This window comes from Rhinoderma darwinii, chromosome 3 (assembly GCF_050947455.1).
Source record: "Rhinoderma darwinii isolate aRhiDar2 chromosome 3, aRhiDar2.hap1, whole genome shotgun sequence".
Taxonomy (NCBI): domain Eukaryota; kingdom Metazoa; phylum Chordata; class Amphibia; order Anura; family Rhinodermatidae; genus Rhinoderma; species Rhinoderma darwinii.
In genome coordinates, this window is record NC_134689.1 from 152,414,665 (window position 1) to 152,429,681 (window position 15,017).

The 15,017-nt window shown below is 38.9% G+C and overlaps 1 protein-coding gene across 1 annotated transcript in view; it reads right to left on the reverse strand.

Moving 5' to 3' along the window:
- Positions 1-1,410: 1,410 nt before the first annotated feature.
- Positions 1,411-15,017, reverse strand: part of LEMD3 (LEM domain containing 3) — a 36,766-nt gene continuing 23,159 nt past the window's right edge. The window contains exons 6-13 of the mRNA XM_075856888.1: positions 10,744-10,886; positions 8,361-8,462; positions 7,638-7,740; positions 6,612-6,787; positions 5,370-5,451; positions 4,080-4,185; positions 3,923-4,001; positions 1,411-2,413 (exon numbers count right to left, since the gene is read on the reverse strand). Of these exons, the coding sequence (XP_075713003.1) occupies positions 2,259-2,413; positions 3,923-4,001; positions 4,080-4,185; positions 5,370-5,451; positions 6,612-6,787; positions 7,638-7,740; positions 8,361-8,462; positions 10,744-10,886 (946 nt within the window). The 3' untranslated portion in view covers positions 1,411-2,258. The remainder of the gene's footprint in view (positions 2,414-3,922; positions 4,002-4,079; positions 4,186-5,369; positions 5,452-6,611; positions 6,788-7,637; positions 7,741-8,360; positions 8,463-10,743; positions 10,887-15,017) is intronic.

The window sequence follows — 15,017 nt, forward strand, 5'->3', positions numbered from 1 at the left end:
CATCCGGCTGCAGCAAAAAACATGGTGTTTTTCCTAAAACCGCTGCATATGAAGCCAGTGTAACCATAGTTTTATAAAGCATGAAGTATAGAAGGAATGTGTCCTGTCACACCCCGTCTCGTGCTGAAGACTCAATTAATGACAGACTGGATACGAAGGATATGCTTCCAGACCACCTGTGGTTATTAGAGGATCTATCCGCTAACAACCACACCATCACACGAGTCATCTGCTCGTGTCCAAGTTCATTTGTCACTGTACGGAGAGCAAAGATGAAAAGCAATTTGGTAGGATTCAGGTCATCGAATATGCAGTTTTACACATTAAAAAAAAAAAAAAAAATGCAGCGTACCATGAATACTATGGAGTTTCCTCCGTGTGAAAGTGTTTTTTCTGTTCAATACAATAATGTATAAAGTACCAAAGTAGTTCTCTCTTACTGGCCATTTAAGACTTTTTTCCACTGTAATTTGCCTCATGACATGCCACATTTTAGGCTCATTTGATCCTCAGCAACAAACTATGTATCGGTTACCAACAAAGCAAATTATGCAGCGAGTCTGTTGCCGTTTAGTCTTTTAAATAAGCGTCGGACACAAATGTTATGCTGCAAATCCCAGAAGAAAAATGGAACATCCTTCTCCGAGCAGTAATCCACCTGCATCTAGCAAATTACCTATTACAGTTGCCACCATATAGTGCATTCCTACAGCTGAAACAGATGGTGTAAATGGCTAAATTAAATCGGAGGTCAGGGTATGTCTAATACAGTAACAGTACCAAACATTTATAATAGGAAACTGCATTATCTTAGTAAGCAGCAATTCCTTAAACTGAAATCAAGCCTTACATCACAAGTGCAGGTAGCGAACGGAATTCAAATGAACTTATCGTAAAAACTTTCTACAGATGTGTCCATTCTTACATCTATTTGAAACTTGGTTAAGGACTCCAATTTCTCCTTTAACGGGTTTTCCTGTTTCAGCAAATTAATGTTATTTTTTTGTGTAATTAAAAGCTATAAAATTTTCCAATATACTTCCTGTATTAATTTTGGACGTTTTCAAGATCTCTGCTTGTTGTTATTCAGTAGAAACATCCATTGTTTACTTCCAGTGGATAAAAATCTGTCCATGGTCATGTGAGGTGTATAACTTCTTATTTTTAATAAGTCAAGGCAATAATAGTGAGGAATACAGGCAACTTTTTTTATACGTTTACTACACACTTAGGTGTCAAGACCCAATGTATATGCGGGTAACAAAACTCACTGGCTAGATCTTTACATTCACTATAGTGTGGAGGCCAATATCAAAGAGGGGAAAAAAAAAAAAAAAAAAAGGAGACATACTACAATATCAGCCATACCCTGTCCTAGTGTGTTAGAATAAATACATCTTTTCACAAAAATAAATTGTCCAGCATCTGCCAATTGCTTATTTATTGCTCACAATAATTTGAATCCTTACAATTGGTATCAGATCTCACATGAAACAAAGTCTGACATTTTATATAAAACCTATAAAAGATATTTAAATTTGTATCTAATACTTTTAAAGGTAACTGGCTGTTTGACCTTTATGAGATGGTGCAGCCAATTTATTATATAAAATAACATTATGCCGTGAATAAAATAGGAAGCTTATTTACTGCTTGTAAGCAGACCTTTGAACAAGACTTTCGCCGCCACCACCATCAATTACACTTAAATACAAAAGGCAAAGTATGTCTTGCAATTCCCATCTTGGTAACCCAAGCCAGATAATCCCTGTACTTCAGCTGTAACAAAAAAAAAAAAAAAATATATATATAAAAAAATAAAAAAAATAAAAAAAAATTACTATCTACAGCAGCAGAAGTCATAACAGCTAACCTCAAAAATGTACATTTTACTATTAAGAGTATATATCATATGACAAAATAGTGTGCAGGATCCCATAGGAATTCAATAAATTATCTTCCACGTTTCAATTCAAGAAAACAGTCATATGGTTCACCAACAAGCCACGATCATCTCAAATTGGTCATAACGCTGTTGATGTCTAATACAAGATGTCACGTAAACCTCTATTTACTGTTAATCTTGTAATGTCCTTTGGATGATTTACCACAAGACGGAACGACCTGTGTTCTCATTGGAAATGTTGATATACTGATGTAGATGGGGAAAACCAAAAGACAAAAATAAAGGGAAGACAGGTGCAAGTCAGGACCCCCACCCCTGCTGCAAATATAACAGTCATTAGGGCAACGGTTTCTCATGACGACTGAGATGTGCCTGTTCGCAGATTTAATTGTGACAAAGAGTTCATTTGTTTGTTTAAAGGCTTCAAAGGAGTGTTGCATGTGAGAGCCTGTGGAAAACGATGATGATATCGGTCTAATCGCAAATATTTCACAGTCACCAGCTTTCCTGAGGGACAAAAAAAAACCAGAAAAACAAACAAACAAGATTTAATGGAAGGGCTTGCTTAAAGAGGCTCTGTCACCAGATTATAAATGCCCCATCTCCTACATAATGTGATCGGCGCTGTAATGTAGATAACAGCAGTGGTTTTTATTTTGAAAAACGATCATTTTTGAGCAAGTTATGAGCTAGTTTAGATTTCGTTTCTTAAAGGGAATGTGTTGCCAGAAAAACATGCTTTTTAAAAAAAAATTAAACATTTAGTGTGTGGGTGATTAAACATTGTTCAAATTTTTTTTATTTTTTTGCACGAGTCCAGGAAATATTATAAATTATTTCTAATTTATAATACTACCCATTTTTGGTGACTAGATGGAGCTGTTCCCAAAATTGCAGCATTGCAACGTTGGGTTAAAAGCCCTCGCTCTAGTGAGCTCTCAGCATTCCCCCCTCCTTTATCCTGGCTAGTGCCGGGATAAACGAGGGGTTTGAACGATGTAACCTCCTACACTGTGTGTCGCCATTTTTTGAGCTAACCCACAGTGTAGTAGGTTTACATACAGTAGTAAACACACACAAACACGAACATACATTGAAATCTCTTGCCTGCTCCTGCCGCCGCGGCTCCCTCCGGCCCGTCCGCTCCGTTTGCTGCCGCTGGTGCAAGTGCACAAATCCGGAAGCCGCGACCGGAAGTAGTAATATTACTGTCCGGCCGCGACTTCCGGTCCACAGGAAAATGGCGCCGGACGGCGCCAATTTCGAATAGGACTGTGTGGGAGCGGCGCATGCGCAGTTCCCACACAGACGCCGTACACTGCAGTCAATGGGACGGGAGCCGTTCGCAGTCCCTATGGGACTGTGGCTGCCGTATTCCATGTCTGTATGTGTCGTTAATCGACACACACAGAAATGGAACAAAAAATGGCAGCCCCCATAGGGAAGAAAAAGTGTAAAAATAAGAAAAAGTAAAAACACAAACACACAAATAAATATAAACGTTTTTAATAAAGCACTAACATCTTGAACATATGAAAAAAATTTTGGGTGATGACACTGTTCCTTTAATGCCCAACTGGGCGTGTTTTTACTTTTGACCAAGTGGGTGTTGTACAGAGGAGTGTATGAGGCTGACCAATCAGTGACTAATCAGTGTCCTACACTTCTCATTGTTCCAGCCCAGCATGATCCACAGTACAGTGTGATTGTGCAGTGAAAGAAGCTGGGCTGGAACAATGAGAAGTGCAGGACACTGATTGGTCAGCCTCATACACTTCTTTACAACACCCACTTGGTCAAAAGTAAAAACACGCCCAGTTGGGCATTAAGAAATTAAATCTAAAATTGCTCATAACTTGCTCAAAAATGATTGTTTTTCAAAATAAAAACCACTGCTGTTATCTACATTGCAGCGCCGATCACATTATGTAGGAGATGGGGCATTTATAATCTGGTGACAGAGCCTCTTTAACCTAAACAGTTAGGTACTAAAGTATGGCATACGGAAATGCTTACCATCAAACCAAGATCCATGCAGTGCCTTGAATGCCTTTCCTGCATAGTCTGGTGATAGACATTTTACATACACACAACCCTGGAAAAACAAAAATGTCAAAATTATCAAGAGAAGTATGGAATTCAGTGAAATGTAAAGAAAGTTAAGTAAAATTACCTCACGGGAATTTTTATCAACTGCAATGTGAACAATCCCTTCATTATCACTGCATTTCTCCAGAATAGCCTCTTGAATCGCCAAATGCCAATGATCTCCAATTTCCCTGCAAAATAAAGTAGTAAAAAATTATTGATAAATGAAGCCCACCCCTAAACAACTAACTCAATGGAAAGCAGGAAACATTTTAGGAATGGTGATCAAATTTTTATCGCTATATACAGTATATGGCTCAGACCCAAAACGCAGCAGTGTGAATGCAGGCAAAGTTCAAAGCGTTTGACTTACAGAGTAGAACATATAGAGCAAATGCTTGAGTATTTGATGCCTTCTGTCTAGCATGGTGGTAGAAATAGAAGGTCCTGCTCAGTTTTGTTTTTTTTTACACGTTTTTTTGCAGCGAAAACCGCATCAAAAAACGGCTGAAATTGCCTCCCATTGATTTCAATAGGAGGTGGAGGTGTATTTTTCGGTGCGAGTGGCAAAAAAGCAACATGCTTTATCTTGAGGCATTTTCCGCCTCAAAAACTCCATTAAAGTCAATAGGGGACGCAAAAAAATGTTATGTCAAAAACTGCTCACGGTTTTTTCCTTTGCCTGTTTAAGAAAGCGGTAAAAGAAAAGAAAAAAGCGCCTGTGGTGCAAAACCGGAGCGAATTTTTTATAGGCAGAATTTTCTGCCTGCAAAAGACTGTGTGAACAGGGCCTAATACAGCTAAGGTGGGAGATTTACACAGACTACAAGGGCATGTTCACACACTACACTAAAAACAGCTGTAAAATACAGAGCTGTTTTTAAGGGAAAACAGCCTTTGATTTTCAGCAGTTTTTTTATGGCCCTTTTTGGAGCGGTTTTTCTATTGAAACAATAAAAACCGGTTCCAAAAACAGCTCAATAAGTGACATGCACTTTTTTTTACGGGGCAGTTTTTTAAGCGCCGTTTTTGCAACAAAATGTTTTTCCTATTGAAATCTATGGGCAAATGTTTAGAGGTGTTCAGCCCCCTGTATTCTCAGCCGTTTTTCAGGGCGTTTACGACATGTAAACATACCTTAAAGAAAAAAACTAACCAGAAAGATTACCAAATCTATTCTATGACAACATACCATCCTGCGGTTAACCCTTGATTAGTGCAAATTTCATCATGACGCAGAGCAACGATCTGAAGCATACTTTTTATTTATGTAGGAATGATTTAGTGAAGAGACAAGGGAACTGGAGTCAACTCAGGATGATGTCTTTTCCATAAAACATTGCATTATTCAATTTTAAAACGTTTATATACTTACATAACTGGATCAAACATGTTACGTATCTTTAAACATGGAGTGAGGCTGTTTGGAGGAGAATTTCTTTTATCCAAATGGAAAGCTGTAACAAAAAGCAAGCCAGGTTAGGATAACATGGTAACTTGTTAAATTGCCAACATGTGATTATTCAGAGAACTAAGTTTGCAATGGTTTAAAATTGTGTTACAGATAGAAAGAAATGGTTTGGACAAAAACATAATAGTGGTTAGTCTGGCAAACATGGCTAATAATTGTTTGGCAAGAAAATTATTATGTAATAAGTCAGTTGCCCAAAAGGGAGTTGTGAAAATCGATGAATTCTGCCTTTATTTTGCAATTCTTTGCTGATTACTATGGTTTCCCCCTAGGAAAGGAACATCTAGTGTGTTAAAGGAACAGTGTCACGAAAAAAATGTTTTTGCATCAGTTTGATTTTAGTGTTTTATTAAAAACTTTTATATTTGTGTGTTTGTGTTTCTTTTTTTTATTTTTACACTTTTTCTTCCCTATGGGGGCTGCCATTTTTTTCCCATTTCTGTATGTGTCGATTAACGACACATACAGACATGGAATACGGCAGCTACAGTCCCATAGTGAATGCGAACGGGGCCCGTTCCATCCACTATGGTGTACGCCGTCTGTACGCCGTCTGGCGCCATTTTCCTGTAGACCGGAAGTCGCAGCCGGACAGTAAGATTAATACTTCCGGTTGCGGCTTCCGGACTTGTGCACTTAGAGCAGCGGTAGCAGACGGAGCGGAGGGAGCGGCGACGGCAGGAGCAGGTAAGTTAAGTCTGTGTATGTACGTGCGTTTACTACTGTATGTAAACCTACTACACTGTGTTAGCTCAAAAAATGGCGACACACAGTATAGGAGGTTTGACCGTTCAATCCCCTCGTTTCTCCCGGCACTAGCCAGGATAAAGGAGGGGGGGATTCTGAGAGCTCACTAGAGCGAGTGAGTTTTCTCAAATTTTGCAGCATAAAGCAATGTGGTTGCTTTACCACATGCAATGCTGCAATTTTGGGAATTGCTCCATCTAGTGACCAGCACTGGGAAATATTATAAATTAGAATCTAATTTATAATATTTCCTGACTCGTGAAAAAAATTAAAAAAATTAGAACAATGTCTAATCACCTATACACTAATTGTTTAACTAAAAAAAAAAAATATTTTTTTCTAGCATCACATTCCCTTTAAGGAAAACCTAGAAATCCTCCCCAAAAAAAAACAAACTACCTTGGCCTTGCCACACTTTAGATGGAATGACTGAAGGTTTTTCACACGTTGAAGGCTGAGTCCATCTCCATACAATGAAGTCTGCTCCTCCAATTTCCTTTGTTTCAGCACATACACTGGATTCATTTGCAGCCAAAAATGCAACTGCTTTTTCCCAAACTTTCTTCATTTTTTTCCTACATGAAAGGTAATCAAAAGTGCCCATGACTTTTCAAACAGTATTATATCTGGCCTAAGCACGAGCATCTCTGGAGGCTACTGAAAAGAAACCACTAACAAAACGGATGCTTCGGATAGAACAGTACTTCATTATTGATCCTAGAAAAATTACCTTTATTTACATGCATAACTGCATTTACAAATCATACTAGTTACCTGCTCATTCTAAAACTGGCCACACTGCTAAACGCTTCTGCCTAATCCTCCTGGATTAGAGACTGGTATTAACTGCTTCTGACCATAAGAATAAATCATCGTTTATGAAAGACTAACAATGTTGATATAATTAATCCTCCCCATTTTTAGAAAAAGCAGACACCATGGGGTCGAAAAGGCCTGCTCTGCTGTTATGCTATAGGGAATCAGGTATAAAAAAAAAAATTGTCTGTGGAACAAAATAAAATAAAAAATAAATAAAAATGGCCTTATTGATTATAGTAACCATAGTGCACATTTCAATTTTGCAGTGATTATTCTCCTCAGGTTTTGATTCACGATGCCTAATGTTTAAAACAGGCACTATACAAAATTCTGGTAACATTTTATATTCTATTCCTGCCAGGAAACTAGGAGAATGTTGGATGCCGCTTTGGATGTGAATAGAGAAGATTACATGTTGTACGACTATGTTCAGAATATAGGTATAGCATCAGTTACTGAAAACGCAAATATTTAGCCTATAACATTTTCAATACCAATGCTACACAATGAATTGTTAATTGTAACTTTTGTTTAAACCCTGTACATTCCTTGCCAGTGTGTACGATTATTATAATAATCTTACCATAAACAAAACTAAATACAAACCTGTCACATGGAGGTATCAAAGAATCTCTCACATGGGGGATTGGCGTATATGGCTCTAGTTCTTTGTTTTCTTGGCAAGCCTCATTGTGGCATTTTAAAACATCTGAAAGCACAATTACATATGGAACATCACATTAATAAAATCGCATAAAACATGCGTCTCATTAAAAAGTAATCCTTTGGTAATGGAACTGCACACATTTTAACGACTTGAAAATTTTAGAAATTAATTCAACACTCGGCCTGCGAGCTATAAAAATAAAGAATGAAGGCAACAGACATCACAGAATAAGGAATATCAGTAAGGAGTCGCAACATATACCAGAGGAGAAATTCTGCTAACTGTCCTCTGCATACAATACACAAAATGAACAGGAATTCTGTTTTTTTTTTTTTTAAATCAGCTATTTAGTAGAACAAAGAACGGACCCTCTTCAAGTCTGCAGCAAAGACGGGTCAACCTTGTGAAGACAGAGCCACGGTCTACGATTGGCTGCCGCGATCCCATGTCAGGACCACATGTCATTGCTGCAGCATTGAAAGCAGAGGGACATATGAAAGGTGAGTATTATTTATTTTATACAATATTCAGATCATTTTTATGTTTGGAAAATCGCTTTACTTTAGTGGATACTGAATGTACTGCAAAATTTCAATGTACTTTTGAATAAAAAATTTAAAAAAAAGCATAAGAATACAATAATTAGTAATTATAATACTAACCTATAATTTTCACCAAAAGGTCATACATTTGTTTCGTTTCCTCCTCCTCCTTTTTCCAGCGGTATCGCATATACTGAAGAACTCCAAAAACCACAGCAACACCTATATTAATGTAGGAAAATAAAAAAAGTTTTGCAATGCCTCCATTTGTTATATACACCATATAGCCAACCGTATGTGGACACCCCCTCATAATTATTGAGTTTGGGTGTTTCAGCCACACCCATTGCAAACAGTTACAGAATATTAAAAGGGACTCTATCCCCTCCAAAAAAACCAAAAATAATTCGTTAATAGCTGAAAAGACGCCATTTCGAACCTGTACGTTTTATCTTTCTACTCCCTTGCATTCCATCTCTATAAGTGTTTAGGAGTGCCCAGTATGCATTAGAATGCAGCGCACGGCCAGTAGAAAGATTAAAACGTAGATTCCGAATCAGCGTCTTTTCAGCCATTTATTGATTATTGCCGTTTTGAGGCGTTTTTTTTTTTTTTTTTTGTAGGTGACCGTCTCTAATCACACAGCCATGCATTTTCCAGACAAACATTGGTAATGAGTAGTATGGGTGGTACCAAAGAGCTCAGTGACATTGCACATGGCATGGTTATAGAATGCCACCTTTGACAAGTCATATAACCAAGAAGTATTCGGCACACAAGTTAGTGATTTTTGAAAATCTTGAAATTTATGTAATCAATAGTTGATGCCAGAGGTTTAGTGCATGCAACGTTTCGGTCGTAATTTAGACCTTCATCAGGCATCTGCGCAAAAAACAGTTGTCAGCTGCCATTAAAAGACAAAGCGCCAACGACTGGATACACCAGGAGAACTAAGTGCCCGACGAAGGTCTAAATTACGACCGAAACGTCGCACGCACTAAACCTCTGGCATCAACTATTGATGAAACAAATTTCAAGATTTTCAAAAATCACAAATTTGTGTGACGAATACTTTTGTTATATGATTGGGTTGGGACCCTATACGTGCACCTACCCTGGTCCTGTGCGCTCGGAACTACTACCTACCTTTGACAAGTCAGTTTGTGAAGTTTCTGATCTGCCACGATCAATTAGAAGGGTTTTATTGTAAAGTGGAAGCATCTAGGTGTAATAGCTCAGCCTCGAAGCAGCGGACCATGCAAACTATCAGAAAGGGGAAACCAAGTGCTGAAGTAGGAGGTGTATAAAAAAAAAAATAATCTGCATCAGTCACTACGGAGTTACAAGTTGACGTTTGAAGTGAAATCAGCACAAGAACTGTGTGTCAGGAGCTTCAAGAAATGAGTTACAATGGTCGAGCAGCAGCACACAGGCCTAATATGTGCAATGACAAGCGTTGGATGGAGTGGTATAAAGAACGCCACCACTGGACTCTGGAGCAGTAGAAACGTGTTCTATGGAGTGATGAAGCATGTCTCACTATCTGGCAGACTAATGGATGAAAATGTGTTTGGTGGATTCCAAGAGAACACTACCTACGGTCTACTGTTAAAATTTAGAAGAGGAGGAATAACGGTCTGGGACTGTTATTCAGGATTGGCCTCAGCCCCTTATTTCCACTGAATAGTAATCAAATTGTTGTTTACTGCAGCATTAACGACAATGGTATGCTTCCAACTTTGTGGCACAGGTACCTATGATGTGGTTAGTTCGGGTCATCCGACGCGTGGTCAGGCCAGGATTCATGGCTATAATACAGATGCTAGAATGCAGCTGCATTACAGCAGTCTCAATGAGACCCAAGTCTGTATTGCAACACCACTTTTTCTTAATCAGTTGCTTATAAAATATCTTGTATTTTGCAAAGGAGAAATAAAGTGATATGCACAAATATGTATTTGTACATATATTGGAGTTCCATATAAAGATTGTCGCGATGGCTACATACCATAAACGAACCCTATGTGGTCTGATCCTGGTGAGGTAAAGCCCGTCTCCCTGAACCCTTTTCCACTATCTGTAAGTTCAATTTAGGGGGGGAAAGGGATGGGAGTAACATACCGCATCACACAACACACAAGGATGGTCTAAGCTATGAAACTACAGAGACAGCTCTGCACAGCCGTATCCACAACAGTAGATTTTAATATATATTTATTTTTTGTATAAAGACTTTTGCAAAGTTGCCTTGCTTTGGATACATTCGCACAACAAAAATGATTGCAAAAGTGCATGGTTAAAGATCATTGAAACAAATATTATGGATTTACTTTTTATCTAAAGAAAATCTGGATATAACAAGCATTAGATAAACTCTCTCGTATGAACAAAGTTGGTTAAAACTACGCTGGACATTTTAAAACCACAGAACTGTGGCACCAGTATTACACAGGCAAAGAGGTAAACAGCAACGTATACTGATCGTTTACTTAAAGGAAGTTACCTAAAAGCAAAAGTGATAATCTGTGTGCTACAGTCACAATGGCACGGCGAATACGACATACAAAGGACATTTGTGGTCGTGTGGATTCTAAATATTTTACACTGGTTATATCCAATTCAGCATCTTCCATGTCTCCAAAGCACCTGTACAAAAAAAAAAAAAAGTATGTTTATTATCAGAGGGGTGATAGAAGACCTTTCAACTAATACATTCATGCTTTTGTGCAGGAACAAACAGTATTATTGGACAATGGAAGTATACCCTAAAGTTAAAAGGTTTCCACAGGATTGAAAAACTGTGCTTTCTAGGAATAATAACCATTTAAAAAAAAAAAAAAATATCTAAAAAGACAAAAACATACCTGGAGGGAGGTCTCCCACAAGAAGCTTAGCATTTTTAATCTGGATTTACACACATAGTTTACAATGGCCAGAGTTAATTTAACCCCTTCCCGACATACGCCGTATATATACGGCGCTGTCGGGAGGTGGTTCCCGCAAAGCGCCGTATATATACGGCGCAGTGATGGTGCGGGCTCAGAAGCAGAGCCGGCACCATCACCGCGGGGTGACAGCTGTATTATACAGCTGGCACCCTCCTGTAACTGCCAGGACCGGAGCTACTCTCCGATCCGGCAGATTAACCCCTCAGATGCTGCGCTCAATAGAGCGCAGCATCTGATAGGTTTTCACCCGATCGGCAACCCAGTGATGCAATCGCTGGGTTGCTGTGGCAATCGGACGCCAGAAAATGGCGTCCGAGTCTGCCTTGTACGGGAGCCGATGAGGACCCGCCTGCGGCGAGTCCTCATAGGCTTGCTGTCAGTGAATAACTGACAGCGCTAATACACTGCACTACGTATGTAGTGCAGTGTACTAGAGTAGCGATCGGGGCATCAGGCCCTCATGTCCCCTAGTGGGACAAGTAAAAAAAGTAAAAAAAAGTAAATAAAAATGTGGTAAAACAATAAAAACACACACATTTCAAATAAAAATAAAGCTAAACTGACTTTTTTCCCATAGTAAGTCTTTTATTATGGGAAAAACCGTAAAAATAAAAAAAACTATACATAATTGGTATCGCCGCGTCCGTAACGACCCAAACTACAAAACTATTATGTAATTTATCCCGCACGGTGAACGTGGTAAAAAAAAAACATGAAAAACAGCGCCAGAATCTTTGTTTTTAGGTCACATCTCCTTCCAAAAAATGCTATAAAAAGTGATCAAAAAGTCACATTTACTCCAAAATAGTACTAATAAAAAACGCCAATCCGTGCCGCAAAAAATAATCCCTGACACCGCTTTGTGCACGCAAAAATAATAAAGTTATGGGTCTTAGAATGTCGACAGAGAAAACAAATGATTTTATAAAAAAAGTGATTTTATTGTGCAAAAGCTGCAATACATAAAAAAAACTATATAAATTTGGTATCGCCGTAATCGTATCGACCCGCAGAATAAAGCTAACATGTAATTTAGGGCGCACTGTGGATGCAGAGAAAAAAAACCAATCAAAAACTATTCCAGAATTGCTTGTTTTTGGTAATTTCCTTTACCAAAAAATGAAATAAAAAGTGATCAAAAAGTCGTATGTGTTCTAAAATGGTACCAATAAAATCTACAGCCCGTCTCGCAAAAAACAAGCCCGCACACCGCTCAATCAACTGAAAAATAAAAAAGTTACGGCACTAGTAATGCGGTGATGAAAAAACATCTCAATGCGCAGGCCGGAGGGGAACATTCCTGCAGTTTTAGGGCCCTAGTATTTAGGAACTAGGAAAGGGAATGGACATAGCACATCCGCTGGAAGCGAGGGCGCCCGTATTATACCAGCGCAAAACTTTCCCAGCAATATTTCCCAAACTACGAAGGAGAAAATGTCCCCAAAAGGTGCAGAGCCTTACAAAAGGGGGATAAGAAAGAAAACCGTTTATCAGTGTGACGCCGGCCTGTGCATAACGGATCGCTTCACAGCGTAACACACATCTATGGATAATTGTATTATTTACCCCATGATTATACCCTCCTATTATGCCCTGATATACTCCGCACAGATTACATATACCCTGATGTACTCCGCACAGATTACATATGCCACCACATTATAAGCTGAAATACCAGCAAAACCCCAAACAGAACTATTACCAAGCAAAATCCATGCTCAAAATGGCGGTCTTTCCCTTCTTAGCCCTACAGTGTGCCCAAACAGCAATTTATGGCCACAAGTAAGGCATTACCATGCCCGGGAGAACCCGCTTAACAATTTATGGGGTAAGATTCTCTAGGGGCACAACATCTTGTGCGGTGAATGGGCAGATCAGTGGAGAAATTGCAATTTTCACTTTGCACCATCCACTGCGTATTCATTTCTGAAAAACACCTGTGGAGTCTAAATTGTCACTACATCCCTTGATAAATGCCTTTAGGGGTGTAGTTTCTAAAACGGGGTCACTTTTGTTTGGTACATCAGGGGTTTTGCAAATGCAACATGGCGTCCGCAAACCATTCCAGAAAAATCTACGCTCCAAAAGATAAATACCGCTCCTTTTCTTCTGAATGCTCCCATATATGTAAACAGTCGATTATAACCACATATGGGGTGTTACCGTACTCGGGAGAAATTACTTTACAAATGTTGGGGTGCTTTTTCTTCTCTATTCCTTGTAAAAATGAAAAATGTGTATCTAAAACTACATCTTGTTGGAAAAAAAAAATATTTTTCATTTTCATGGCTTAATTCTAATTAATTCATCAAAAAACCTTTGGGATCAAAATTTTCACTATACCCCTAGATGATTCCTCAGGGGGTGCAGTTTCCCAAATGGTGTCACTTTTGGGGTGTTTCCACTGTACTAGTACTACAGGGGCTCAGCAAATATGACATGACACCCAGAAACCATTCCAAAATCCAAATGGTGCTCCTTCCATTCTGAGCCCTACCGTGTGTCCAAACAGATGTTTGTGACCACATGTGGGGTATTATTTTACTCGGGAGAAGTTGCTTTACAAATGTTGTGGTGCTTTTTCTCCTTCAGTCCTTGTGGAAATGAAAAAAAAATACCTAAACCTACATTTTCTTTGAAAAAATGTAGATTTTCATTTTTACGGCCTAGTTACAATAAGTTCTGTAAAAAACCTGTGGGGTAAAACTGCTCACTCTACCCCTAGATAATTCCCTCATGGGGTGTAGTTTCCAAAATGGGGTCACTTGTTGGGGGTTTCCACTGTTTTGTCCCCTCAGGAGCTTTGCAAATGCGACATGGCCTCCGCAAACCATTCCTGCTAAATTTGAGTTCCAAAAGCCAAATGGCGCACTTTCCCTTCTCAGCCTCGCCGTGTGTCCAAACAGCCGTTTATTACCACATGTGGGGTATTGTTTTACTCGGGAGAAATTTCTTTACAAATTTTATGGTGCTTTTTCTCCTTTAGTCCTTGTGGAAATGAAAAAAAATTAGCTAAACCTACATTTTATTTGAAAAAATGTAGATTTTCATTTTCACAGCCTACTTGCAAAAATTTCTGCAAAAAACCTGTGGGGTCAAAATGCTCACTATACCCTAGATAATTTCCTCAAAGGGTATAGTTTCCAAAATGGGGTCACTTGTTGGGGGTTTCCACTGTTTTGTCACCTCAGGGGCTTTGCAAATGTGACATGGCCTCCGCAAACCATTTCTGCTAAATTTGAGCTCCAAGAGCCAAATGGCGCACTTTCCATTCTAAGCCCTGCCGTGTGTCCAAACAACCGTTTATTACCACATGTGGGGTACTGTTTTACTCGGGAGAAATTGCTCTACAAATGCTGTGGTGCTTTTTCTACTTTAGTTCTTTTGGAAATGAAAAAAAATTAGCTAAACCTACATTTTATTTGAAAAAATGTAGATTTTCATTTTCATGGCCTAGTTCCAAAAATTTTTGCAAAAAAACTGGCCGGTCAAAATGCTTGCTACACCCCTAGATAAATTCTTCGAGGGGTGTAGTTTCCCAAATGGGGTCACTTTTGGGGGGTTTCCACTGTTTTAGTTCCCCTAGACCTGTTCAAAGCTGACATGGTGCCTAAAATATATTCTAATAAAAAGGAGGCCCAAAATCCACTAGGTGCTCCTTTGCTTCTGAGGCCGGTGCTTCAGTCCAGTAGCACGCTACGGCCACATGTGGGATATTTCCTAAAACTGCAGAACCTGGGCAATAAATATTGAGTTGCATTTCTTGGGTAAAACCTTCTGTGGTACAAAAAAAATGGATTCAAAATGAATTTCTGGAAAAAATAATGAA